General features: G+C 36.4%; 1 protein-coding gene across 1 annotated transcript in view; it reads right to left on the bottom strand.

The window, feature by feature from the left end:
• Nucleotides 1-26,623, bottom strand: part of LOC124792201 (ionotropic receptor 25a) — a 436,300-nt gene that overhangs the window by 344,052 nt on the left and 65,625 nt on the right. The window contains exon 3 of the mRNA XM_047257921.1: nt 15,405-15,548. Within this exon, the coding sequence (XP_047113877.1) occupies nt 15,405-15,548 (144 nt within the window). The remainder of the gene's footprint in view (nt 1-15,404; nt 15,549-26,623) is intronic.

Raw genomic sequence — 26,623 nt, 5'->3', positions numbered from 1 at the left:
AGATTTTCTCCTGCACTTTTCCATTATCCTGTGGTTATTTGGTCTTCTCCTGATGCTTATCTTATCTTGCTGTCTTATCTATTGACTGAGTTTAAATCTATGACACACTGTACTTGCACATTCATAGAACTATACTATTATGTTTTGTAATAGATCTGTGCTTAAGAATTTGTTACATACATACCATGATACTAAATGAGTAGAACCTATTAGCTACTAACACCCTATCTTATTCTATAATTTGCTCCTGTGAATGTGTACACGTTATGCAGGTCTTGAAGTCACTCACATCCATCTAGAATGCATTTACTGAGGTTAACGAAGGCAATGTTGGCCTGACGTACTCGAAGATGCCCTTTAGCTACACTGTCTAAAGGATCATCCTAAGAAATATCAAATTAAGATCAGCCTGAAGACGCCTAAATAAGGTGAAATGTGTACTTGATAAATAAAAAAAACTAAAATTGCAACCAATACTTTATTCATTTTGTAATGTCAAAACATTTTTTGCTGGTGTGTAGCCAGTGTGCTTTGGATTCATGGGTCGATCCCCACATTGTAAGCTTAGGTCCTAATATTTTTTCATTATTTTCTCCTTTCATGGATCAACATATCCTTAAATACTGTGGTTGATGTGGCTGATTGATTTTGTGTTATCTGTACCCGTCATTTTGAGTTTTTCGAGTTGGCTCACTCTTTGTACATTTAGACTCTGGATTTTTTTTCTCTTCTCTTTTGAAGAGGTAAACTTGCTATTTTTAATTCTAGTAATTTACATTGTCTCTGCACTTATTTCTAGAATTTTAGTGTTGTAATATTGACTTCGTATCATTTGCTTTGTGACAGAATGTTCCACAGGTCTGAAAATCTGAATGCTATGTCCTGATACATGAATATATTATGGCTTGTATAGTAGATATTTTTCTTATATTTTCTGTAATATGTTATGTATCAGATACTTCTATACATCTATATTCTACATTTTGGCATCATTCTGTACACCATTTGGCAAACCTTGTAGTAAGTCACAAAATATTGTAAACACATTGTTTCCAAATTTTGTGAGAGGGATATTGTGAAGGGACATCCTCCTTTAGCATTACTTTTCTCAACAGAAGTAGTTGATACCAGGAATATTTTCGAATTTTGAACAGGTTAATATTATCTCAGTTGTTTTTCTAAAAAATTTCATATGGTTATGTACATGAGTTGTTATATTTCAAGCTAAAATCTATAAAAAGAAATTACTTTATTTTCATTGTTACAATTGATATGTACTCGCTCTGTATGTACAGTTAAAATTATTTTTTTAGAAACATTTGAAATTACTAAATATTTGGTACGCTTAAAATTTCTATTATTAATTACACAATCTGATACTGTTTATTATGTTTATTTCTGGATTCATGAATAAATTAATAGAATTTCATTTGTCAAGAAAATTTGTAAGCTCTTTGGAATATTGTTATTACCACAGAGTGAGGAAGCAGTAGTAGGTATGCCTCTGATGTGACTGGACATGTTTTTGTATTTTGGAAGAACAATGTAATTTCAGCTTCGTTAATGTGAAAATTTAAAATGAAAACAAAAATTTGCATAGGCATTCTTCAAAATTAAGTACATCATTTGGGACCATGAGAACCTAAAATGTCAAAAATTGCAGCTTCAAGAATCAGCCCCTAGACATGAAGAACTGGAGCCAACTACAAGAAAAGAAGTAAAACGTTCATTGTAAATCTTTCTCCTCTCATATTTTTGAAAAAAGAGACTTTACCATTGACAATAGTAGTGACATCAACAAATTGTGAGAGGGTAGATTACAAAGTGCCCTCAGACACATGTCTAGTGCTCTGTGCTCTTTGCTCTGCCTGTTGCAGCATAATTTTATTTGTTTCCTCATTCTGCATTAACTCATATGCCTGTGTACTAATTTTTCTTATTCTATTTAAGAATGTTTTCACCAACTTGTTTCATTTCTGTTAAGTTGTTCCCTGAAGAATCTGGCACTATTCTGCTTGCAGCAATGCCTATAGTTATTCAAATGTGCATGCCTTACTCAACCCCACATAATACATTACAAATGGCTTTGCCTCACCCATCAATCATAACTCTGTCATGTGCAAATGTACTTCATCCAACTAATTATTGGACAAGAAGCATCATCCAGATTGTCAGTAAATGCTGACAAATCCTCTGTTGCTCCAGCTGAGAAAGGAGCCACTAGACTAGCTGCAGTGGGATGCACAGAAGGAACAGGTGCACTGAATGAAGCTTTTGCTCTGCCATCCCAACTTGCTCACAGTGCCTACATGCATTAGCAGTTGTTTAAGTGTCCACCTGCCACTGTAATATGGCATTCTTCACTCAGTTCAACCACCTGATTTATCAAAGATTTGACTGATTATTGTATTGTCATTGTTCATGTTTCTATCACATATGCAACCTCTATCTATCATCAATACAAATTATCTAATTTACACTAAACATTAATGAAGCAAGGGCAGCTACCAAAAACACTCAAGCATAAGTACAAAAACAATGATATTAATCCTTAAGATGTATCATAGCTCATCAAGACTTAGTACTGATGTGTCTCATGCCCGTAATGTCAGAAAGACCTATAAATAGCTGCCACAGCCTGCTTACTAGGTAATTCATGACCCACTAAATTACAATATTGGCATCTCACCAACCATGAATTGTACTTACATACAATTTACTCTGAACTGTGGTAAATCCACTGGTGCCATAAGTGTCACAAATTATAACTTCTTGTTCCTATGTCCATCACTCCTATCCACCATGGCTGCATACTAAACAAATCACCAAGACCACAAAAATAAAAACCTCATTGTCCAAACTTACACTGATGAACTGCAGACTGTAGCTGGAGACCTGGCCTTGGATCCTGCTGCAGACATCAGTGATGACTTCTCATGCCACTTATAGAGACCATTAGGGGGTGGGGGGAACGGGGGGGGGGGGGGGGGGAGGGGGGGGTAGCAGGCCTCTACTGTTGGTGGTGAAAGTTGATAGAGGTCAGATGGTAAGTAGTCCACCACTCTGGATGAGGCAGAAGTGGAGTGGTGAGTGAATGTCTGTTATCCACCAATATGCTGTCATAAAAAAACCTGTTCTGTTTGCAAAGAGACTTGGCTATCAGTGGGCGGTTTGACAGCTGGAAGCACCATGCAGCCGGTGGGTGATAATGGCAGTGATTCTGCAAGGACACTGAATCCAGCACCATGTAGGGGCATGCAAAGCATGCAAAGTGGACTAAAGACTGCCTAGCTATACAGGATGGGGTAAAAGGAGGTGGACAGAATCACAACATGGATACATCATAAATGAGGTGGCTCACAGCAGCAGCAGTATCTTCTCACACTTCTATAAGCAGGCAGCAAGGAGTATGCCCAGATGGGTGATGCTGGCTGACTGGCTGCAATGTCCTGCACTTTAACTGTAGATCTCAAGGATAGGAGGTTGACGGAAGCTGAAGCAGGACCGAATGTGGTCTGTCAGTATCAGACTTGGCACAAGTTGCAGAGCTGCAAATAGCAGCAGCAGAGTCCAGTGGTGCTGTCTGGTTGTCATATATGGACACTCATAAATGATCATAGGTGTGGCTAACAGAACGAAATACCTTTGAGAAAAATGATGAGTATTTAAATGGACTTGATCCATCATTGTTTTGTTACAGCATCAGTTTCTGTCATGTAAGCCACAACAAAACCATGGCTTGGTTGTGTGAAGTTATCAGGCTGCCATCACTGCTGAAACAGCTCTGGCTTTCCGTTGCATCAATCATCTTAAAACTCTGGTCCCTTGGCTAGCCCATCTGTGTGGTAATTTCCTGACATCATAGAGGCAGTTCTTGTTGTATCAGCAGCCAAAGCCCCGATATAACAGCATCCAGCTGCCTCCAGTCTCACCTGCTTCTGTTGCTTCTTGTGTTAGATGTGGCATGTGTCTCAGTTTTACTCAGGTTGTGATGTTCGCCTGTTTTATTTCTTTGTTGATGGTCATTGGTGTCAATGTACTGTGTTGTTATACTGGGTGAAAAAGCAGTTATATGGCCAGTTACTTACTGGCAAATTTTGATAAGCTTCATTAATAGGTTACAGGCAAACATCAGCATACTGCTACAATAAATACTTTACTGTTCAATATCTATGAGCAGTAAAAACTGAGCCACACAGTTTACAGTTTTTGCAGAATAATATGGTACATATTGAACAGATACTGTCATTGTTTTAACACACAGCATATTTGTGTTATACTTATTTCACAGATGCATTGTTGTTGATCTAACCAATACGGGTTCCTCATCTGAAACTCGGCCGTGGACTGACTTCTCAGGACCAAAAATTGAGCCTTTATACATCAGCAGAATAATAGGTACTGGAACTATACATTATTCAATGTTAAAGTTACAGAAATTACAATTAAAACAAAACTCATTCAATTAACTGACTATATCAAAAACATCCTTCTTTTTAAAAGTTTCTTCTACTACAAAAGTTAGGCCAAATTATTTGTATAAATGATGAAATTAGCAGATACAGTTATACATTTTTAATGAAACCAGTAATTATTTTGGAATTAATTAAGAGCTGGCTTTGCTAACATGTTTTCAAATAGAGCCAAATAAATACTTCAAGAATCCTAGAGATTCTCTTTCCAAATGTTTATCACTATTACAGAATTTATATTTGTTTGTAAGTCAACAACATAATTTAAGTTACTAAACAATTACTGATTTCACTCTATAACAAAAAATATTAACTAGGAATAGTGAAAATAAATTATGAAATTGATGATATACACAAAACTAAGCACAAAATTAGATCTGGTGTTACATTCTTTAAAACTGAGGACCAACCTTCCTCTTTTATGAAAATGCAGATTATACTCTTGTATGTTAATGGTAATTAGTTAAAAGTGAAGAAACAAATTTAAGGAGGCAGATTGCAAAACAAGAGAGGAAGTAACAAAATCCCAGCTTCCTTCGTCACAAGGTGTACTTAGTAAATTATTTGTGGTGCAACAGTTCTATGTAGTTGGTTATATAATTCAGGTCTTGGATACTGTCATGTTTTAGTTGTAACATATTTATATCTGCAAGCAGTAATCTGCAAAAATGCACATTGATGAACATATCTTTATAATAATACTTTTGTTTTGTTCTGAAAATATGATAGTTTTATTCAACAGAGAACATTCATGTAATTATTGTGGATAGGCCACTTTTAATTTTTGGTTGCCACTGTTGTTGATTTGTATATTACAGTAAAGGAGAAATTGCATAGAAACTTCATGAGAAAGGTAGTATCTGCTAGGTTATATGTAGAATGCAAGGACTGAAGGTGAACTGCAACTAACATTAGATGATAAAATAATGTGAACAGGTTATTCCAAAAAGCAACAAGTATTAGTAACAGATGAGAATAAAAAGCCCAACAAAATATATTTATGCTCAGTTACTGGATGGGAGGAGGTAAGTGCATGCTATCAAATCTGTAGTTTTGACTATTTTGTTTCTAATATCATAGTAAATAATAAAAACTGAGTAATAAAAGCACTAGATGTGAGTGGGCTCATTGGAAATGTGCTGAATCAATGTGTGGGTAGTTCAGAATACATAAACAAAAATTAGCAGAAGTGTTGAGATCAATCTCCATTCAAACATGTGAGCAGTTTCAGGTGGTCATAATAGAAAACAAAGTAGAAAACCACATCCACATAAGTGGACAGTCTTGTGCTTTCAAAATAAAAAGTAGTGAACAGTTTCAGGCTTTAAAAATAGAAAAAAAGTCCAAATAAGACAATGGTTTCAGGTTTTCAAAATAGAAGACAGTGAACAGTTTATGTTAAAACTTAAATGAGAATAGTGGTGCACAAAATTAGAACTGAAATTAGAAATGAAATTTAACAATGAACAGCTCAAATTGGAAATCAGTGATTAGTTAAAAGAAAACAGTAAAACACTGTTGGAGGTAGGAGATCATCTTGACGTTGATAGTGACAAAATTCCTAAGTTGAAGCTAAGTACTGATAGTGGGTTCAGTAATACAACAGTCAGGAACACTAATAGTAATGATAGTGAAGACAATATAGTTACTGAAAGAGAAAATTCAATTGATGAAACCAGTGACATCCATGTTTCACAAGATAAAATTTCTAACTCTAGTATAATTTCAAAGACAAGTAATGTAAATTTTGACAGGATTACAGTTACAAGAGACTTAATTGCTGTCCAAAATAACCAGATGCTACGTAAAATTTACAAAATGGTTACAAAATGAATTACTATAAACAAGTGTGAAGAACTTTAGAGCTACAAATTAAAAGCATTTTTCATGAAGGTAATGACAGTTTGAAGAAATTGAATAAGTCATACAACAACAAGTTAATATCCTCCTTAAATGCTTCTGAGAACTGCTGTTTTAATGAAAGTTTATGAAGACTGAACATTTTATTGTAGGGAGATGTGTGTAATTACAGTGTCAATTATATTTATGTGCAAACTTACAAAGAGGAGAAATAAATTAAGGTTTATTTCTCTAAGCATATTGTAAAAGATTTGTGCAGCGTAGTTTTAATATCTGCCGTCAGAGTTATGACAGTGGGCAAAACATATGTTGTGGAGGCAAAAACCTTTCCAATGAAAACTGATATTTGTGGCCTCAGAGCATCATGAATTCTTTTCATTATTTGTGCATAGCGAATACATGGCCTCAAGCTCATGCAACATTACTTTCTGAAACTTTCATTGTTCTACACTGAATGTCAAATGATGATCTTCCACTGACAATCCATCTTCTCTCAATTGGAGAGATTAGACAATAATCTCACAGTATAACTTAGAAACTTTCTAAAGGAATGTGTTTCTCATTATCTGTATCTGAAAATATTGCTGTATGAAGGAAGAATTTTTCAATATTCTTTTATTTTTATTATACCAGAAGCCAAGAAAAAGTCCCAATACTTAGATATAACTGAGGCATGTCTCAGGGTTCTGTGATTGGCCCTTTACTGTTTATAATATTTGTGAATGATATTCATAGTAGCATTTCCTATAAATCTGTATTTTATGATGATGACACAACATGTACTAGTTCTGGGAAAGTAAAAAAAAAAAAAAAAAAAAAAAAAAAAAACCACTGTTCAAATTCAGTGTGCTACCCTTCAACTATGAAGAGACAGTTAATATAGTTTCAGTTTAACAAGCTGTGAAACTGAGTACTCAGCTGTTGATCTACTTGGTATATACTTTGATACCAAATTAACTGAGACAAACACACAGACCATGTATGCAGAAACCTCTAACAAGTTACCTTCTTATTGGCTAAACTACAGACATGGGTAACAACACCTCTGTTACTTAACTCTCACTATGTCTTTTTTCACCGCCATCTGCATATTGTATCCTAATATAGGGCAATTCTCCAGGGGTCAAAAAAAAAAAAAATTTTTGATCTGAAAAAAAGGCTATCAGGCCTATTTCTGGAGTTACTAACTATAAAACCTCCTGTAGACCACTTTTTAAAAGACATAAAAGTATTGACTGTCCCATCAGCTTTTATATAACGTTGCCGACCAAAGATTTAAAAAAAAAAAAATACATGTTAAGGGAAGCTATAGACCAATATAAAACTAGGGAAATGAAACAGATAGATATGCCCACAGCTACATTAAAGGAAACACAGAAAAGTTATAAAGACCTGGGAATAAAATTATTTAATACCTTACCTTTATGTGAGTATCATGTCTCACTTAATGACTTTAAAACAATAAATGGAAAATGGTTGACAGGAAAAGACTTCCCCAATATTTCAGAATTTCAAAACTGTTCTAGGGATGATTTGAAATACTAAATTATTTTTAGCTGTAAACTATTTTGTATTTAGCATGTATGTCAATAGTTTATATGATACTTCTGTATTTATTTTATATGTACAGTAATATTAAAACTCTCTATGACAACACTGATTGCATAAAAATACTCAAGGATGGATAAAAATAAATATATTTTCTATAACTGAAAATTACTAGGCTGTGTTGATGAAATTTTAACCATGTTAGGTAATATTCATGAGTTATTGTTGAAATGTCATCAGTTTTTATAATAAAAGTTCCAGTTTCAAACTGATATGGGCTATATATGACATATGATGGCTTTGGTCTAAGTTGCACATTACATCACTTGTACAGTGCAATGTGCATGACTGCACAAGTTTGGCAGTCAACAGTTGTAGCACTGTTAGTTAGGTAAGCCCACCCACTGAGCAAGGTTGTATCACACTCATAAAGATAAATCAGTTTTCAGTTGTTCTGAGGCCAAAAATTGCTTAAAAAGCAAAATAACATCAGTTTTCAATTTCTCTGATGCCAAAAACCACATAAAATGCAAAATCAAATTGGTTTTTAATTGTCCTGGGCGCAAAATATAACATCTCAAAAAAGGATTGTGAAGGATGCTTAACAAATATGGCAAACTAGTGTACCCATGAGTCGAGGTGAAAAACAAGGTGTGAATGCTTACGAAAAGAAAAACATTTTGACCCTCAACAGAATCATAGGATGACAGACATTTTACAAAAGGGAGGGTTCAGAATAAAGTAGAAAACATTTTAAACTTGGGTTTGATCACTGAAATATGTGAATTATTATGGGGAATCACTACCTTTGGCCATAAATGATGAGCCTACTCATCACAGCATCAATAATCACAGTATGCACATGCCACAGCAAACCACTTTGAGGCAATGCGATAAACACTTTTCCAGAAAAATGGTGTCACAAACTTGGACAACCTTTCTGTAGCAGTGGTACCAATGAACTCACAAAGTGTGCATGCAACATACACCACGTGCCATGTATGTGCTTAACCATGCCAGTAGCAGACAATGGTTATACTTCAGTAAGGTGAGCAACAACTCGGGCTTTCAAATGCACTTTTTGTAAATTATTTGTAAACATAAGTGTGCATATTATAATGCTCACATGTCCTGGGCAAAGATCAGATTCAAATTTTGGACTCCAATAAAGGTCTTCCATACACTTACAGGCCAAAAATCATAATTTAAAATGTTTAAAGATAGAAAATTGAAGATATTGGATTGCACTACTACTGTAAACTGTAGTCCACTAATAGGGGATCATGTCAGTATACAGTAGGGTGCAGTTGTGTAGGTATCTATAAGGTTTATCAGCATAGACAAAGGAGTTGTATTAATTCATACAGATGCCAGCTGAATGTGCCAAAGATATATTAATTCATATTATGCTGCATTAATTTATCTGAGAGGGTGGCAGAAAAATTAAAAATGCTGTACCTTCAGATTTTTTGCAACACCTCACTTGTTTTAATGTTTGTAACATAACACTTCTGTTCTCATCCAACATGGTGTATGGACCACCGTGGTGTATGGACATATATTCAGTCCCTAAGTGTCTGACAACTAAAAAGTGGATCAGTCATGAATGAAAAGTATTTTGTTTCTATGAGCTTCAAGTAGACCTGTTCCCCTCTATGTGCATCATGAACCATTGCAGAAAAATCTTCGGATGCATGGGAATAATCTCAAGAAAATGACTTCCACATCGTGATCAGCACTGTCACACAAGAAGAGAGAAAAGGTAATTATCATTAATAGGAAGAGATCTTTCAAAACCAATCATTTCAAGCCCACATTGCAGAAAACTGAAATTAGGATCTCTCATTGTGTCCTGAATGGTGTTTGAGTGTGTGTGTGTGTGTGTGTGTCTATATATATATATATAGCAAACAAAGATGATGGTATATATATATATATATATATATATATATATATATATATATATATATATTAGCAAACAAAGATGATGTGACTTACCAGACAAAAGCGCTGGCACGTCGATAGACACACAAACAAACACAAACATATACACAAAATTCTAGCTTTCGCAACCAATGGTTGCTTCATCAGGAAAGAGGGAAGGAGAGGGAAAGACGAAAGGATGTGGGTTTTAAGGGAGAGGGTAAGGAGTCATTCCAGTCCCGGGAGTGGAAAGACTTACCTTAGGGGGAAAAAAGGACGGGTATACACTCGCACACACACACATATCCATCCACACATATACAGACACAAGCAGACATATTCAAAGGCCTTAATGTAATTATGACAGAGAGGAAGGTTTCAGCCAAAATTAAGAATTTCTCATATGCATTACGAGTTACTATAAACAAAACTGATAAAGCAAAAAGTGCTATCATGCAGCACCAAAAGTACTGGAAGGCCTCAAATCAGTAACTACTAACTAGCAAGAACAAGTACAATATGTCTAGATGCAGATAGTCAAGGGCAAAACTTAGCTACTGAATTTTACTCTACAAGCAGTCACAAAACAACTAGCACAGTTACACCAGCCATGAAATTTCGGGCAGTGTCTTTATGAACCATGGTGAGATAACAGCATTAGCAAACAAAGGTTTTTTTCAGGTTCTTGGTGGCAACAAATGACATAGGACGAGACAAAGTAGAAGACCTAGTCACTTCAATCAAAACGACACTGAATGAGCTGAGAAGCTCAAATGTGATCATCATCTCCATTCCACGCTGTCATGACATACCAGGTTGGCTATATGTAAGTAAAGGGGTGCAAAGTGCAAATCAAGAAATCCAAAATATATGCACAAGTTTAAAAATGTAACATTTGTTGACATAAGCTGAAAAGGATGACGATTACACACAACCATGGTCTACATCTCAACAGATTAGGGTTGGACTCACTAATAACATATACTCAAGAAATAGTAAACAGTAAGTTAACTGTTGTAATGGAACTGACCAATAGAGCTCATTTTGTTACATATAGCAGTATAGATATTTCAAGTAGTGGACCTCACAATATATGAAGTACACGACTCCATGATACAGAAGACATTTTTGTGGAAATATAGTAATTCACTGTTTTGTCAACAAAGTTAAAGCCAAACAAACTATCTTGTCAATGTGCAAACATTAAAATCCGCTTAATTAAAAAGTAAATCAAACTTTTGTTCATTTAAGTCTCATATTTAAATTTGAACTATGTCAATGATCACTATCAAAAATGTTATTTATTTCACATTTAAATCTGAAGAAGTGACATAAGAACAGAACATAAAATCTACTTTCAAAACTTTTGTAACTGTAGCTTTGATAATTGATGTATTGTATTATCATCTTTTGACTTGTGTGTATCACAGCTCTTGGTGTATCCAGGCAGAGAGTCACATGCCCCATTCTGCTGTGTGCTTAGGTACATCCACACCATGCCTCTTTCATCATGCTCAATCACAGATGCAAGGGAATAAAAGGGTATGCAAAAAAATTTGTCAAAAGAACAAACCTCATTGTGCAAGCAGTCTACTATGAATCCCCTTCTTTGCTTGGGAGCTTGTGTTGCATTTATTGTGATAAAAAAGTGACAGAAAAAGAAAATACAGGAGTGACTGTAGGTAAAGAAGTATATTAAACAGAAGTACAAGGAATACGAAGTGATGACAACATTTTGTCTGCAAATTATGACAACATTTTGTCTGCAAATTTCAAAGGAGGGCACAGCAAGAAACTGCAATGATGAGGCTGGCAATGAAATTTTGTTAGGTAGTAACTGGTGACATATATTCATTTGAATTATTTATTCCTCATTTCAAAATAATGCATTTCAATTCTATCAAATTTGTAACTTGTAATGTAGAATAATTCTAATTTTTTATTTGATTGTTTTTTATCCATGTTCACTGTAGGAAATGCCAAAGCTTGTAATTATTAGCATATTTTGTTTCTATACACATGTTACAATTTGTATCTAACAGCAAAGCAAGCCCCTAGACAAAACAAAGCCAATGTAAAACATGTACATTTTCCACAAGATTCAACCAGAAACAACTTAAGTGAAGTGATTCTTTACTGTACAAACACAATTACTGTGTACTACTGGTTTTTGCATTAATGTATTTAAGCAATAGATTCATCGTAATAGCGAATGTTGAAACATTGTGATTCTGACTATATTTCACCCACTAGAAAAAACAGAAAAAAAAAAAGAGGACCTGGTAAGAATGTGCAGTGTTGCAGTGTTATACCACACAGAGGCCATTCTCTCAAGGACAAAAATTACAAAGTCTTGCAAAAACCAGTCATTAAATGCCATGCCTCTGAAGCAATACATCTGCAAAACAATTGTGAAGTTTTGATAGGGCAATAAAATCCTCCACCAGTGCTACAAGGGCTGTCTGAAAAGTTCTTAGCCTCACCCAGAGATCACAGCACTACACACATGATATTTTACACCTTACGTTCATACAAATATTAGTTGACACCATCTCAAATTGCAAATCATTCCAGTCAGCAGCTGACTGTAGGCAGTTGTCTGAAGCAGTAGTGGTGACAAAAATAGAAAAATTGAGTGTCGTGCACTGATTTAATTCTTTGCAAAAGAAGTTTTAACACTGACCACAATTCAGTTGTGTCTTATAAATACATATGGTGGCTGTTCACCTTCAGTTTCCACCATGAAAAAATGGGCAGCCAAGTTTACAGAATGTCAAATCAAACACCTTTCAGCCATCTAATTTCCAAATTGTGATTTTAATGGACTAACAGTTTTGGTGATAAGTGATCTTCAGCCCCCTGGCCAATGTGTAGGAAGATACCAACTACTGTTCTGGTCAAAATAGGTGCCAGCATTCAGAGACTGTATCTGTAGATTTTTGATACAGTGATCACTTCAAATGTCATCTGCTGAACATTTGATTTGAACAGCTGAGGTCCCACAACCATCTCTGGAAAGATGGACATACAGAGGCCAAGTTTAAATGTGATCTTGAAAACATCCAACATGATCCATGTGAAGGAAGTCAAGAAAGTGTTCTGGATGAACACTGCAGAAAGTATTCTATCTTATGGGGCTAAAGATCTACTTGGAGTAGTACCCACTACAATGATTAAGACACACAGTAGTTCAATAGATCATGTTACAACAAATTATGATCAAATCAACATCAGCGGACATCATAAAAGGTCACATATCAAATTATTTGTGTCATGCTAAAATGTAATACCAAATTCAAATCAAAGAGAAATATACAAGTAAAACAGAACACTATCCGCAAATCACATTGCCATGCACTGGAACACTGCTGAATGAAAAGTATTCACATTTGAGGAGATTATATTGAAAAATAAAACTCCTTTGAAAACATAAATTGTCATTTTCACTATCAGGGGAGAACTTTTCAGACTGACAATGTACGCTAGATAATGCCAGTGTATGTGAATCACATATGCCTAACACAGGCTTAAATTCACACAAGCATAATATATAGGTTTTGCATTATGATGTACAAGGCACAGGAAACAAAATAGATGCTTTTGAATCATTTAGAAAAGGATGGGTGCCACATGTTGTAGATGTTACAGAACACCAGAAATCAATAGATTACATTCACTATTTCAAATGAGACAGCTGTAACCTAACTACATCTTACTGAAGAACAAACATTAAAGGTGGTGGTGCTGCCATTTACTTGAGTGTAAGGAACCCCCACAGGAAAAGTGCTGTGTGTGAAAAAATTTTGTGTTCACAAAGATTTCAGAATCACAGTTCTCACATCCATATTTTGCATTGCTCCTTTCTTTGGTATGCATAGATCCTCCTTTCGAAATATTGATACTTTTCTGCAGTCACTTGATAGAGTTTTGAGTAAATTAATGTCACATTGTAGAAGTGTAAATATTCATACTTAGAGAGATCTAAACATCAACATTTTACAAATATAGCCTGAAAAGCAAACATTTTACATATTGTATCCTGTCTTACGTGGGTAAAAATCTACTTGGATTAGTACCCAATACAACATAAAGGATTGTTGCATTATCTCAAGTACTGAAATTGCAAGGAATAAATTATCCTTTTTATCTCCATATCTATTTATGTATTTGTTCTTGTAGACATTATGTAATATACATATGTGTCTGTAATGCGTACATATATATGTTGACAACACCGATACATTTCTTACTGTCTATAGATGGACAAATAAATTAATATTTTTCCTTAATGGCAAATAAATAAATAATTGCAATTTTCTCAAATTGGAAAGTTTCCATTCCTTAAAGTAATTCAAAGAATGATTATGTAGTGCATGAAACAATAATAGTGATGTACTGAGAGTTTATACATTCTTGTTTTAGAGGTAAAAGGAGTACAACAAAGATTAATTTTTTGTATGCAAGCTGGAAAAATACATATTATAATCAGAGGACTGCCAGACACATAAACTGAAAGGAAACATTTAATTTTAGCTTTTTATTTTAAAAAAAGTTTATCCATTGCATGGAAAGAACAAACATAAAGTTATTTATTTAGTTAGTTAGTAACATGTTCCATGGATCATTTTGCACAATAGATTGTAATGATGTGAAACAAATCATTATACATTCACATCACAAATTAAATAGCAGAAATTCTTCTACAGAATAGAAAGAGTTGTCAACGAGAAACTTTCTCTGTTTGTCTGGATATGTTACAACAATTTTTGATACCACAGATTGGTTAGGATGACCAAGAACGAAATGTTTACTTCATGTAAGATGGTGCACCAGCCCACTACATGGCTGACATCCAAGATTCTCTCAGGGACCACTTTCCAGGTCAATGGATTGGCTGTGATGTGCCAGTTGCATGGTCCCCACATTCCCCAGTCTTGACACCACCTTATTTTTTTTATGGGGATTGATCAAGGATATCATGTTTTTACCTCCTGTGCCAGCTCTCTACCTAAACTTAGAGCAAGAATTTACGCTGCCACTTGCTCAGTGGCAGCGTAAATTCTAAGTTACATCTGCAATGCTACAGTGAGTCTGGGAAGAAATTGACTTCCGATGGGATTTTGCAGGATAACCAATGGAAGCCACATACAACATCTTTAGTTTAAGGTTTTAAAAATAACTTGATGCGTTTCCCTAAAAAATAACACTATACTGAGCTCTATATCTTATTTCAATAAATTGAGACAAATTTTTAAGGTTGTAAAGTTCTTTTTGAAACATCCTGTATTTGCTCCATATCTAGATTAGATGACGTGAAAAGAAAAAAGGCAGTCAGAAATAAAACAGTATACTTAACATTGACATCTAGCTGCTCTTTAAATCCAACTATTTTCTTGTCTTTGAAGAGAAATGAAAACAGAGCTACTTAAATACTGCTTTCCTTCAGTTAGATCAAAAAACTATAAATAATAAATAAAAGATACAGAGAATAACATACTCCTATTTGCTAGTAAGTCAATGAATTAATAAAAATAAAGTTATAGGTTCCAATTTCATTAATAACATGAAAAATAAATTTTGGAATTTGTTAAATATACTTACTAGAATCTATCAAAGACTCAACATCAGAGCCATTTGCTGTAGCCTTAAAAACACCATCAAAAATCATCCCCTGTTTTGATAAGTCAGAAACAACTTGCTTAAGAGCTTTATCTGGAATCACATTCCTGTCATCATTTACATGGACTGAAAATGAACAAAATTAGTGTACATGTTTTGATGCAATATTTGTTGTTTAAACAGAACGGACTAAAAGAAATGGTTTGCATTTTACAGCTATATGTTAGATATGCATAATTTCTCTATTACTATGTAAATCTAAATGTTATGTAGTAATAAAACAAAATTTCAGCTTTTCAATTCCCGTGAACCAAAATTACTTTTTAAGTAAGCTTTAATTACACCACTATAAATAATACAAATATATTCCATACTGGTAGAATATGTAGCACTCAGTTTCCAAAATAAAAATAAAATAGTTATTTTTTCAAAGCTTAATACCATAGTTTGTTAAAAATTATATAATTAGTTTTACAATTACTGTTTATGCATCATATAACTTTTGTGATGACAATTTTATTAGAAATTGTGTAGTATGTTGATCACTGAAGAATCTGCATGTAATGCAAAACTGTTGGACTTATTTAGTCTTACTGTGTATTGGAAGGGAACTGTTTGAAGTCATAAGAAACAATTATGTTTATGATCACAGATAAACTGACAGAAACACAAGCATCAAAAGAGAACAGTCTACAGTAACCCTGAAAGGAAACCAAATACTTTTGTGATCGTTCACAGAACACAAAGAAATTCTGGTCATATGTAAAGGTTGTTAGCGGCACCAAAGCTGTGTACAGTCCCCAGTGAAAGAGACAGGAACTAAAAAAGAGGGTAGCAAAGTAAGAGCTGAAATGCTTATCTTTGTTTCCAAATGTTCCTTTACAAAGGAAAATCCAGGAGAATTGTCCCAATTTAATCCTCATACCACTGAAAAGATGAATGAAATATGTTTTAGTGTTACTGGTGTTGAGAAACAGCTGAAATTGTTAAAAATGTCCCAGGGCCCGATGGAATCCCTGTCAGATTCTATATTGAATCTGCAGCTGAGTTTGCCCCTCTTCTAACTATAATCTATTGTAGATCCCTTGAACAGAAAACCAGGCCCAGTTCTTGGAAAAAGGCACAGGCCACACCCATCTAAATGAAGAGTAGCAGAAGTGATCCACAAAACTACCATCCAATATCCTTGACAAAGATTTGGTGTAGAATCTTATAACATATTCTGAGCTCAAACATAATGAGGTATCTTCTACAGAATGCCAACCAGCATGGATTTCGAAAACATTAATCTAGTGAAACCCAACTCGCACTTTTGTCACATGCCATACTGAATGTTTTGGATCAAGGAAATAATGTAGATGATGTATTTCTTGATTTTCAAAAAGCATTTGACTCACTACCACACCTACAGTTATTGTCAAAAGTACAATCACATGGGGTATCAGATGAAATTTGTGACTGGACTGAGGACTTTATGGTAGGGAGGATGCAGCATGTTATCTAGAATGACGAGACATTGTCACATGTATAAGTAACTTCTTGTGTGCCCCATGAAAGTGTGTTAGGACCTTTGCTGTTCATGTTTTATATTAATGACCTTGCAGACAATATCAATAGTACAATCAGGCTTTTTGCAGATGATGCAGTTATTTATAATGAAGTACTATCTGAAAGAAGCTGCATAAATATTTAGTCAGATCTTGATAAGATTTTAAAGTGGTGCAGGAATGGGCAATTAGCTTTAAATGTTCAGAAATGTAAAATTTTGCACTTCACAAAACGAAAAACTCTAGTATCCTACGGCTATAATATCGATGAGTCACTGTTGGAATTGGTCAACTCATACAAATATCTGGTTGTATCACTTTGCAGTGGTATGAAATGGAATGATCACATAGGTTCAGTTGTGTGTAAAGTAGGTGGTAGACTTTGGTTTACAGGTAGAGTACTGGAAGTGCAATCAGTCTACTAAGGAGATTGCTTACAAAAACACTCGTGTGACTGGTTCTAGAATATTGCACAAGTGTATGGGGCTTATACCAGATAGGACTAACAGGGGATATTGAATATAAATAGAGAAGGGCACCATGAATGGTCATAGCTTTGTGTAATCTTTTAAGAATTTTTCAAGAACCATCTTTAAATGATTACTCTAGGTATATACTATACCGTCCTATGTATTGCTCACATACAGATTGTGAGTATAGGAATAATAACTGCATGCACAGAGGCATTCAAACAGTTATTCTTCCCATGATCCTTATGAGAGTAGAACAGAAAGACACCCTAATACTTGTACAATAGGGCTTACCCTCTGCCATGCACCTCAAAGTGATTTGCAGAGTATATATGTATATGTAGATATTGCATGTTGATGAAGAAAGGAGAAAAAGTTGTAGCTGATCATAGTTCTCTGCATTTTATTTTCTCTGTCTGTTCTGCTGATTACCATCCATATCTTTCACTTCCTTCTTGTTCATATGATACAGAAGCTAGCCAGCTAGTTAACTACTTTGTACGAATGTGCACTAAAAATTTTCAGATAATTTAAAAGAAAGAATAGAAACTAACATGAACTTTGCACTTAGCAGAGAGTAAAGTTATATTAGCTAGAAACATGTACAACATCAATTTGAGGCATACAGGTTGGTCCAGAAAGCATAAGACTGTATGAAGTTTGGCATTTCATTTTTATATACAATCATGCATTTTTCGTGGGATGTCACATATGCTGCAACAGAAGATTAATACAAGGAAATCACATTTTCCTTCCCTATTGTAACAACTACTTAACTCTTTACAATCCAATTTCCATACTCACTTCATTCTCCCCAACACTTATTTATTTTATGCAGATGAGGATTAAAGGGATTACAACTTTATTTTCTTTTACACTAATTTTTGAAATATAATATAGTGTTTATGTTTATGGTTGTTTATAATTTTTTTCTGTGTGGTACTTCTTAAAACATTCTCCCAGTTGAAGTCTGTACTTCATCTTGCATGTTTTGCTGTAGAAAATTGTTTCTTTTCTTCTCCCTTTTGCCTTGCATTTGCTTCAAACCATGGAATCTTTCACTGATTCTTTCCCCAATTTTGCAGTATAAAATGCATCTTCCCACTTAGTCTCTCCTCAGAGTCAGACAATGATAGTCTTCCTCTCTTCTTTGAATCGGTATTTCTCGCTCACTGATTAGCTATCTGATTAGACTCCTTCTCTAGGAAAGATGAGTCTGCACTTGTTCTCCACATACATATTTGTCTGCTGAGTAAAAAGTCTACCTGATCACTATAGCAACTTCAATCATCCAGGAGAATAATTTTTTCTGCCACTTGTATATTTGTATAATAAAAGCCACAGCAACTGCAGTACTGATCCTACCTGTCTACCCCACCCACAAACTTAGTGTATTCCAAAGAAACAGCGGGAACTGCACAGGCTCTTTCTTCCTGCAATCAGTGATCAATTGGGTTTGAGGGCAAAAGTTTCTACCCAACTCTAACCAGCATTATCACTAAACTCTTGTCATGGAATGAAAGATACATAATTTTCATATTACTTTTATAGGCACATAACTCACATTCAATAAGTTTTGTCTTCTTGAAATCACATGGGAAATCCTTCCTATAAGGCATAACTGCAACTGTTAGAGGAAATTTCATTTTGTGCCATTTCTGAGTGAGTTGAGGACTTGTGTACAACCTGTCAGTAAAGATGTGATAGCCTGAACCACACACACAAGCTAGCAATTGCTGTGCCAAGTGAATCACCACTCACGTTGCAAAAAGTAAATCTGGATGACTTAGGCTTTCTGTAGTTGTCTTTCCATAATACGGTATGTGAGAAAAAACATAATCATTTTTTGAGGGAGATGATGGTGCTTATTCTAGCCAGTCTTCTATAACACAGGCAACTAATTTCACCTTCAAATTCAAGGCCACAAACAATACTACACCAAGAAAAGCCTTTAACTCTTATAATGAAACATCTCTCCATGAGTGCCAAATTGAATGTTTTGTATGTGGAGTGATTTCCTGTTTCTTTTCTTTAGCATAAATATTTGTAGCATTCACAATTTCACTAATAAGACTGAAGAAGAGTTGGAAATATTCAAGTTTGGATTTTGATCAAACACCATGAGGAATGGTGAGACATTGCTGCGTAACAAAAGGAAAATTCATGAGATCATTGTCACCATCACGATAAACTTTCCCGATATTTACTACAGGTTGCGCATTTTTCTCACTGGTAGATACTCATTCACTAGAATCACTTTCATCAATAAATTCAGCTTCATCCTCAGTGTCTTTGAGTAGCCACCAGCCAACATCATCACTTACACGTTTTCTACCAGCCATTATCCTACTAGAAACATGTGAATTCAACATGCTTTGAGTTGTCAGATGTACATACTAAGTGCTGCCATGCAGCTAACAAATTCCAACAATGGACTGGACACAAGGCACAATAATGGTACCATGTTGGACATTGTCCGATAACAGAGCCATAATGGAAAACTATAACACTGGACGTAGTCCAAGAGTGGATCAGAAAGGGTTAATGTAGTGATGGAAAGTAAGAATTTAATTCCCATGAACTTCATTAGAGATGGAATTCCAACTCTCTTGGACAAGAATAGGCAGAACCTGAGTGTGGCATTACTCTACCCACAGCTGTGCAATGACCATATCTACATATCATCTATCAAAACAAGCATAGTATTCATGCTAAGATCAGTTAACTCTGTAAAACACCCTGCAAATACCACTGATGAAAATTTTAGTTTATTATGTATGATGAAAGGACCCTACCAACCTGGGGTGGCTTGTGTGCCGGTACCATACAAACAGCCATACCACATCGAAGGGGTATCTGTGGAGAGCTCAGACAAAGATGTGTTTTGGGGTGACTGCCTTTTCAATAATTGCTTAGCCTATAGTCTGGAGGATTGATATGACCTTATAAGATCAGCCAATATGGCACTAATATGCTACTACTGCAAACAGCCAAATGCAAGAGGAAAAGACAGCAGTTATTTTTCCTGATGGTATGCAGCTCTACTGTATGGTTGAATGATGTTGGTGTCTTCTTGGGTAAGATATTTTCGAGTCTCCCATTCAGATCTCTAGGCAGGGACTACTCAGGAGGCTGTCTTCATTAGGAAAAATAAAGCCTGTATTCTACAGGTCAGAAAACGGAATGTTGGATACTTTAATCAGGTAAGCAGGTATAGGAATTTAAAGAGGGAAATGGATAGATTGAGTTTAGATATGAGGGAAATTAGTGAAATTCAGTGACAGTATGAATAGGATTTCTGGTCACATCATTATAGGGTAATCAATACAAAATAGGGGTAATGCAGGAGAAGTCCAATAACGAATAAGAAAATAGGAATGCAGGTGAGCTACTATGACAGCATAGTAAGCACCAAGACAGATGCAAGCCTTACATCTACCACTGTACTACAAGTTTATATGTCTAATAGCTCTGCACATGGTGAAGAGACTGAGAGAATGTTTGATGAGATAAAAGAAATTATTCAGACAGTTAAGGGACATTAAAATTTAATTGTGATGGGGGAACTAAGATTTGATGGTACAAAAAGGACGAGAAGGAAAAACAGTAAGACAATATGTGCTGGTGGAAAGAAAAGAGAGAATTAGCCTGATAAAATTTCACACAAAGCATAATGTAGTCATCATTAATACTTGGTTTAAAAATCATGAAAGAAACTTGTGTAGGTGGAACAGGTCTGGAGATGCAGGAAGGTTTCAAACAGATTACATAATGGTAAGACAAAGATTTTGAAACCAGATGTTAAGCTGCAAAAGATGACTAGGAACAAATGTGAACTATAGCCTAACTGATTAGTTATTGACTGCAGATTAAAACTGAAGAATTTAGCGACATGGGTCTAGATAAGTTGTAAGAATCAGAGATTGTTGAAAGTTTTAAAGGGGATATTCAGCTTTGATTGGCTTAAGCAGGTATTAGGAACACAATAGAAGATAAATAGGTAGCTTTGAGAGATGAAATAGTGAAGGCAGCAGAAGGTGAATGTCAAATAGGCAAAAAGATAATATTCAATAGAAATCCTTGGATAATGCATAAGATATTGATGGAAGGAGAAACTATACAAATGCAGGAAATGAAGCAGGGAAACGGGAACACAGACATCTAAAAAAGAAACTGATGGGAAGTGCAGAAGGACAGACAAGAAATGTAAGGATACAGAAGCATGTATGATTAGGAGAAAAATGGATTCACCAACAAGAAAATTAAATAAACATTTGGAGAAAAAAGATGCAGCTGTATAAATATCTGGTGCTCTGATGGAAAGCCAGTACTGAGAAAAGTGTAAGGTGAAGGAATATACTGATGGGCTATGCAAAGAAAATGACCTGGATGCAATATTTAAAAAAATGGAAGAGGAATTAGATAAAGATGAGTTGGATGATATGATGCTGTAAGAAGAATTTGAGAGAGGACTGAAGCACTTAGGTCAAAACGAGGACCCTGGAGCAGATGACTTTCTGTCGTAAGTATTGATATCCTTGGGAGTGCCAGTTGTAACAAATCAGTTCCATCTGGCTTTCAACATATATGAGACAGACTTAAAGGAGGGTATAACAACTTCATTCTCAATAAGGCAAGTGCTGACAGGTGTGAATATTACTCAACTATCAGTTTAATAATTCACTGTTGCAAAATACTGGCTTGAATTATGTACAGAAGAACAGAAAAAAACGATAAAAGCCTATCTTAGGGGAGGTCAGTTTGGGTTCCAGAGAACTCTGGGAATATGCAAAGGCAATACTGACACCATGACTTATCTTATAAGATAGACTGAAGAAAGGTAAACCCACATTTATAGCTTTTGTAACATTACAGAGAGCTTTTTATAATGTTGGCTGGAATATACTCTTAGAAAATTCTGAAGGTAGCAGTGATAAAATACAGCATGCAAAGGTTATTTACAATTTATACAAAAAGCAGACTGCAGTTATGAGTTTGAAGGACATGAAAAAGAAGCAGTAGTCAAGAAGGGAATGAGGCACAGAAATTGTACAGGGGTGGATGAGCAATGCAAGGACATAGGAGGATGTATTAATAGGAGAAAGATGGATTCCACCGACATAAAAACTAAAGAGACCTTTGGAGAAAAGAGAGGCAGCTGTATAAATATCAAGTGCTCTATTGGCAAATATAAATTTAAGTGTTTCAGAAGTCTTTTCTGAAAGCATTAATCTGGAGTGTAGCATTGTATGGAGGTGAACTGTGAACATATGCCTATACATGATGTTATTCAATGTGTATACTGAGTAGACAATAAAAGAAACCAAGGAGAAATTTGGAGAATGAATTAAAGTATGAGAGAAGAAATTAAAACCTCGAGGTTTGCTGATGACATTATAATTCCATCAGGATCAGCTAAGAATGTGGAAGCAAAATAACTGATGATGGCCCAAGTAGAAAGGGTATAAAATGCAGACTGGCTACAGTGTGAAAAGCATTTCTGAAAAAGAGGAATGTGTTTACATATAATACAAATTTAAATGTTAGGAAGTATCTTCTGAAGGCATTGATCTGGAGTGCAGCATTGTATGGAAGTGGAATGTGGACAATAAACAGTTCTAACAATAAAAGAATAGAAGCTTTTGAAATGTTGTGCCACAGCAGAATGTTGAAGATCAGGAGAGTACGGTAGACCAAGTAACTAATGAGCAGGTACTAAATCAAAATGGGGAAAAAAGAAATTTATGGGACAACTTGAACAAAAGAAGGGACAGTTGATAGGATGACCCTGGAAGCATGAAGGGATTATCAGTTTGGTAATGGAAGGTAGTGTGGGGGGTAAAAATTGTAAAGGGAGGCAAGGGACTATAGTAAGCAATTTCAAATGAATTTTGGTAGCAGTAGTCATTCAGTGACAAAGAGGCTACTACAGGTTAGATCAGCATGGAAAACTTCATGGGACCATAACTACAACTTAAAGATGAACAACAATTTTGATGTCTTGTTGGCATTTGTATGACATTTTGTGGTGTCTATTATAACTCGATATAATCAAACAATGGAAAGTCCAGGCTGAAATATCAACAGTTATGGAAAGAGTAGATTGCTACTCACTGTAAAGATGACTCATTGAGTAGCAGAGAGGCAAAATGAAAAGACTGGTACACATACAGCTTTCAGCCAAAGCCTGCACCAGAAAAGAAAAACACACACACATTCACTCAAGCAAGCACACCTCACACACATGTAACCACTATCCCTGGCTGCTCAGGACAGACTGAAACTGAAACATGAAACATGCTGAATGGGAGAGCAACAGTCTTTAGGGGATAGCACTGTACAATGTGTGTGTGTGGGGGGGGGGGGGGGGGGGGGGGGGAGAAGGGGGGGGGGAGGTGACGAGGAAATAGAGCTGCCTGGTGGAACATTCAGGGACTACGGGTGGCAGACAAGGCTACCACTTGCAGTGTTGTGAGGCTGTGGAGAGGGAGAGAAGCGAAGGGGAGAAAAATAAAAAAAACTGGGGGGAGCAGAAAGGAGAGGAGTAGAGAAGGGTAAATGATTTGTGGGTAAATTGGCACACAATGGGCGTGGGGGGACATGAGTTGGGTGATGTTGGTAGGAAAGAGGGGCGGAAGCTGTTGAGTGGAAGGTTCGGGGACAGTGGGTTATTATAGGTTGAGGCAAGGATGATTTTGGGAGCAGAGAATGTGTTGTAAGAATGTCTTCCATCTGTGCAGTTCAGAAAAGCTCATGGTGGAGGGGTGGATCCATATGGCCCAGATTGTGAAGCTGCCATTGAAATCTATCACGTTATGCTCAGTTGGACAGTGTGCAAATGGGTGGTCCATTTTGCTCTTGCAAACCATTGATCTGGTTCAGATTTATCAATGATACCTTCATGATGTTGACTCAGGGTCACCACAACTTATCCTTGTTCCTTCACAAACTCAACACCTTCTCTCCCATCCACTTCACTTGATCCTTCTCAACCCAGCCTTCCACCTTAATGGACGTTGACATCCTCCTCTCTGAGGGCTTGCCCAGTATGCTGAAGGTCTCTCAAAAACCTTCACAAAAAGGCATTACCCCCAGACCTAGCGAGCAAGTAGATTTTCGATGGCACATCCCCACACACCTCAAATTCTCATATTATCCCTGAGAACAGGCTACAAAGGAGAGCTGCTCTTGTCACCCAGTACCATGCTAAAGTAGAACAACTGTACGACATCCCTTTTCAAGGCTTTGATTACTTATCAGCTTGAGCTGAAGTGAGGGACATCCTGCCCAAGACTCTTCCTACTTGCACCTGTCCTAAAGTGGTCTTCCATCAGCCCCTCCCCCACCCCTCCCAACCTTTACAGCATTCTAGGCCATCCCTTTTCCACTCCCAATCACAAGCCCTTGGCAGGAGTATCATGTCCTTGTGGAAGAAACAGGTGCAACACCTGCCCAGTCCACCCACCCACCATTTCCTACTCCAGTCCTGTCACGTGCTTATCCTAGCATAACAGAGACTAGGCCACATGTGAAAGCATCCGTGTCATTTACCAGCTCTGCTGTAATCATTCATCAGCATTTTATATTGGTGTGACTATGAACCAGCTATACCCACGAAGAATGGTCAGTGCCTAACCGTGACCAAGAGCAAAGTGGAACATGCAGTTGCACAGCATGCAGCTAAACATAACACGCTTGATTTCAATGGCAGCTTCACATCCCAGGCCATCTGGATCCTCCCCTCCACCACCAGCCTTTCTGAACAGCGCAGATGGGAGTTATCCTTAGAACACATTCTCCACTCTGGCCTCAACCTATGGTGACCTAGTGTCCCCAAACCTTCCACCCAACAGTTTCTACATCTACATATACATCTACATACATACTCCGCAATCCACCATATGGTGCATTGCAGAGGGTACCTCGTACCACAACTAGCTTCTCTCCCTGTCCCACTCCCAAACAGAACAAGGGAAAAATGACTCCCTATATACCTCTGTACAAGCCCTAACCTCTCTTATCTTATCTTTGTGGTCTTTCCGTGAAATATAAGTTGGCAGCAATAAAATTGTACTGCAATCAGCCTCAAATGCTGGTTCTCTAAATTTCCTCAGTAGCGATTCACGATAAGAGCACCTCCTTTCCTCCAGAGACTCCCGAGTTCCTGAAGCATTCCCGTAACACTCGCATGATGATCAAACCTACCGGTAACAAATCTAGCAGCCCGCCTCTGAACTGTTGCTATGTCCTCCCTCAATCCAACCTGATAGGGATCCCAAACGCTCGAGCAGTACTCAAGAATAGGTTGTATTATTGTTTTATAAGCGGTCTCCTTTACAGATGAACCACATCTTCACAAAATTCTACCAATGAACCAAAGACGACTATCCACCTTCCCCACAACTGCCATTACATGCTTGTCCCACTTCATATCACTCTGCAATGTTACGTTCAAATATTTAATCGACGTGACTGTGTCAAGCGATACACTACTAATGGAGTATTGAAACATTACAGGATTCTTTTTCCTATTCATCTGCATTAATTTAGAGTTAGCTGCCATTCTTTACGCCAATTACAAATCCTGTCCAAGTCACCTTGTATCCTCCTACGGTCACTCAACAAGGACACCTTCCCCGTACACCACAGCATCATCAGCAAACAGCAGCACATTGCTATCCACCTTATCCAAAAGGTCATTATTTAGATAGAAAACAACAACGGACCTACCACACTTCCTTGGGGCACTCCAATGAACACTCACCATCAAGGACAGCATACTGGGTTCTATTACTTAAGAAGTCTTCAAGCCACTCACATGTTTGGGAACCAATCCCATATGCTGTAACCTTAGTTAGGAGGCTGTAGTGGGGCACCGAGTCAAACACTTTCTGGAAGTCAAGGAATGTGGCATCCGTCTGATACCCTTCATCCATGGTTTGCAAGATATCATGTGAAAAAAGGGCGAGTTGTGTTTCGCAGGAGTGGTGCTTTCTAAAGCTGTGCTGATGCATGGACAGCAACTTCTCTGTCTCAAGGGAATTCATTATATTCGCACTGAGAATATGTTTAAGAATCCTGCAATAAACTGATGTTAAAAATATTGGTCTGTAATTTTAAGGATCCGTCCTTCTACCCTTCTTATATACAGGTGTCACCTGCGCTTTTCTCCAGTTGCTCAGGA

The sequence above is a fragment of the Schistocerca piceifrons genome, chromosome 1 (genome assembly GCF_021461385.2).
Source record: "Schistocerca piceifrons isolate TAMUIC-IGC-003096 chromosome 1, iqSchPice1.1, whole genome shotgun sequence".
Lineage (NCBI taxonomy): Eukaryota > Metazoa > Arthropoda > Insecta > Orthoptera > Acrididae > Schistocerca > Schistocerca piceifrons.
Note: the sequence above shows the minus strand (reverse complement) of the source record. Positions and strands in the feature narration are given on the sequence as shown.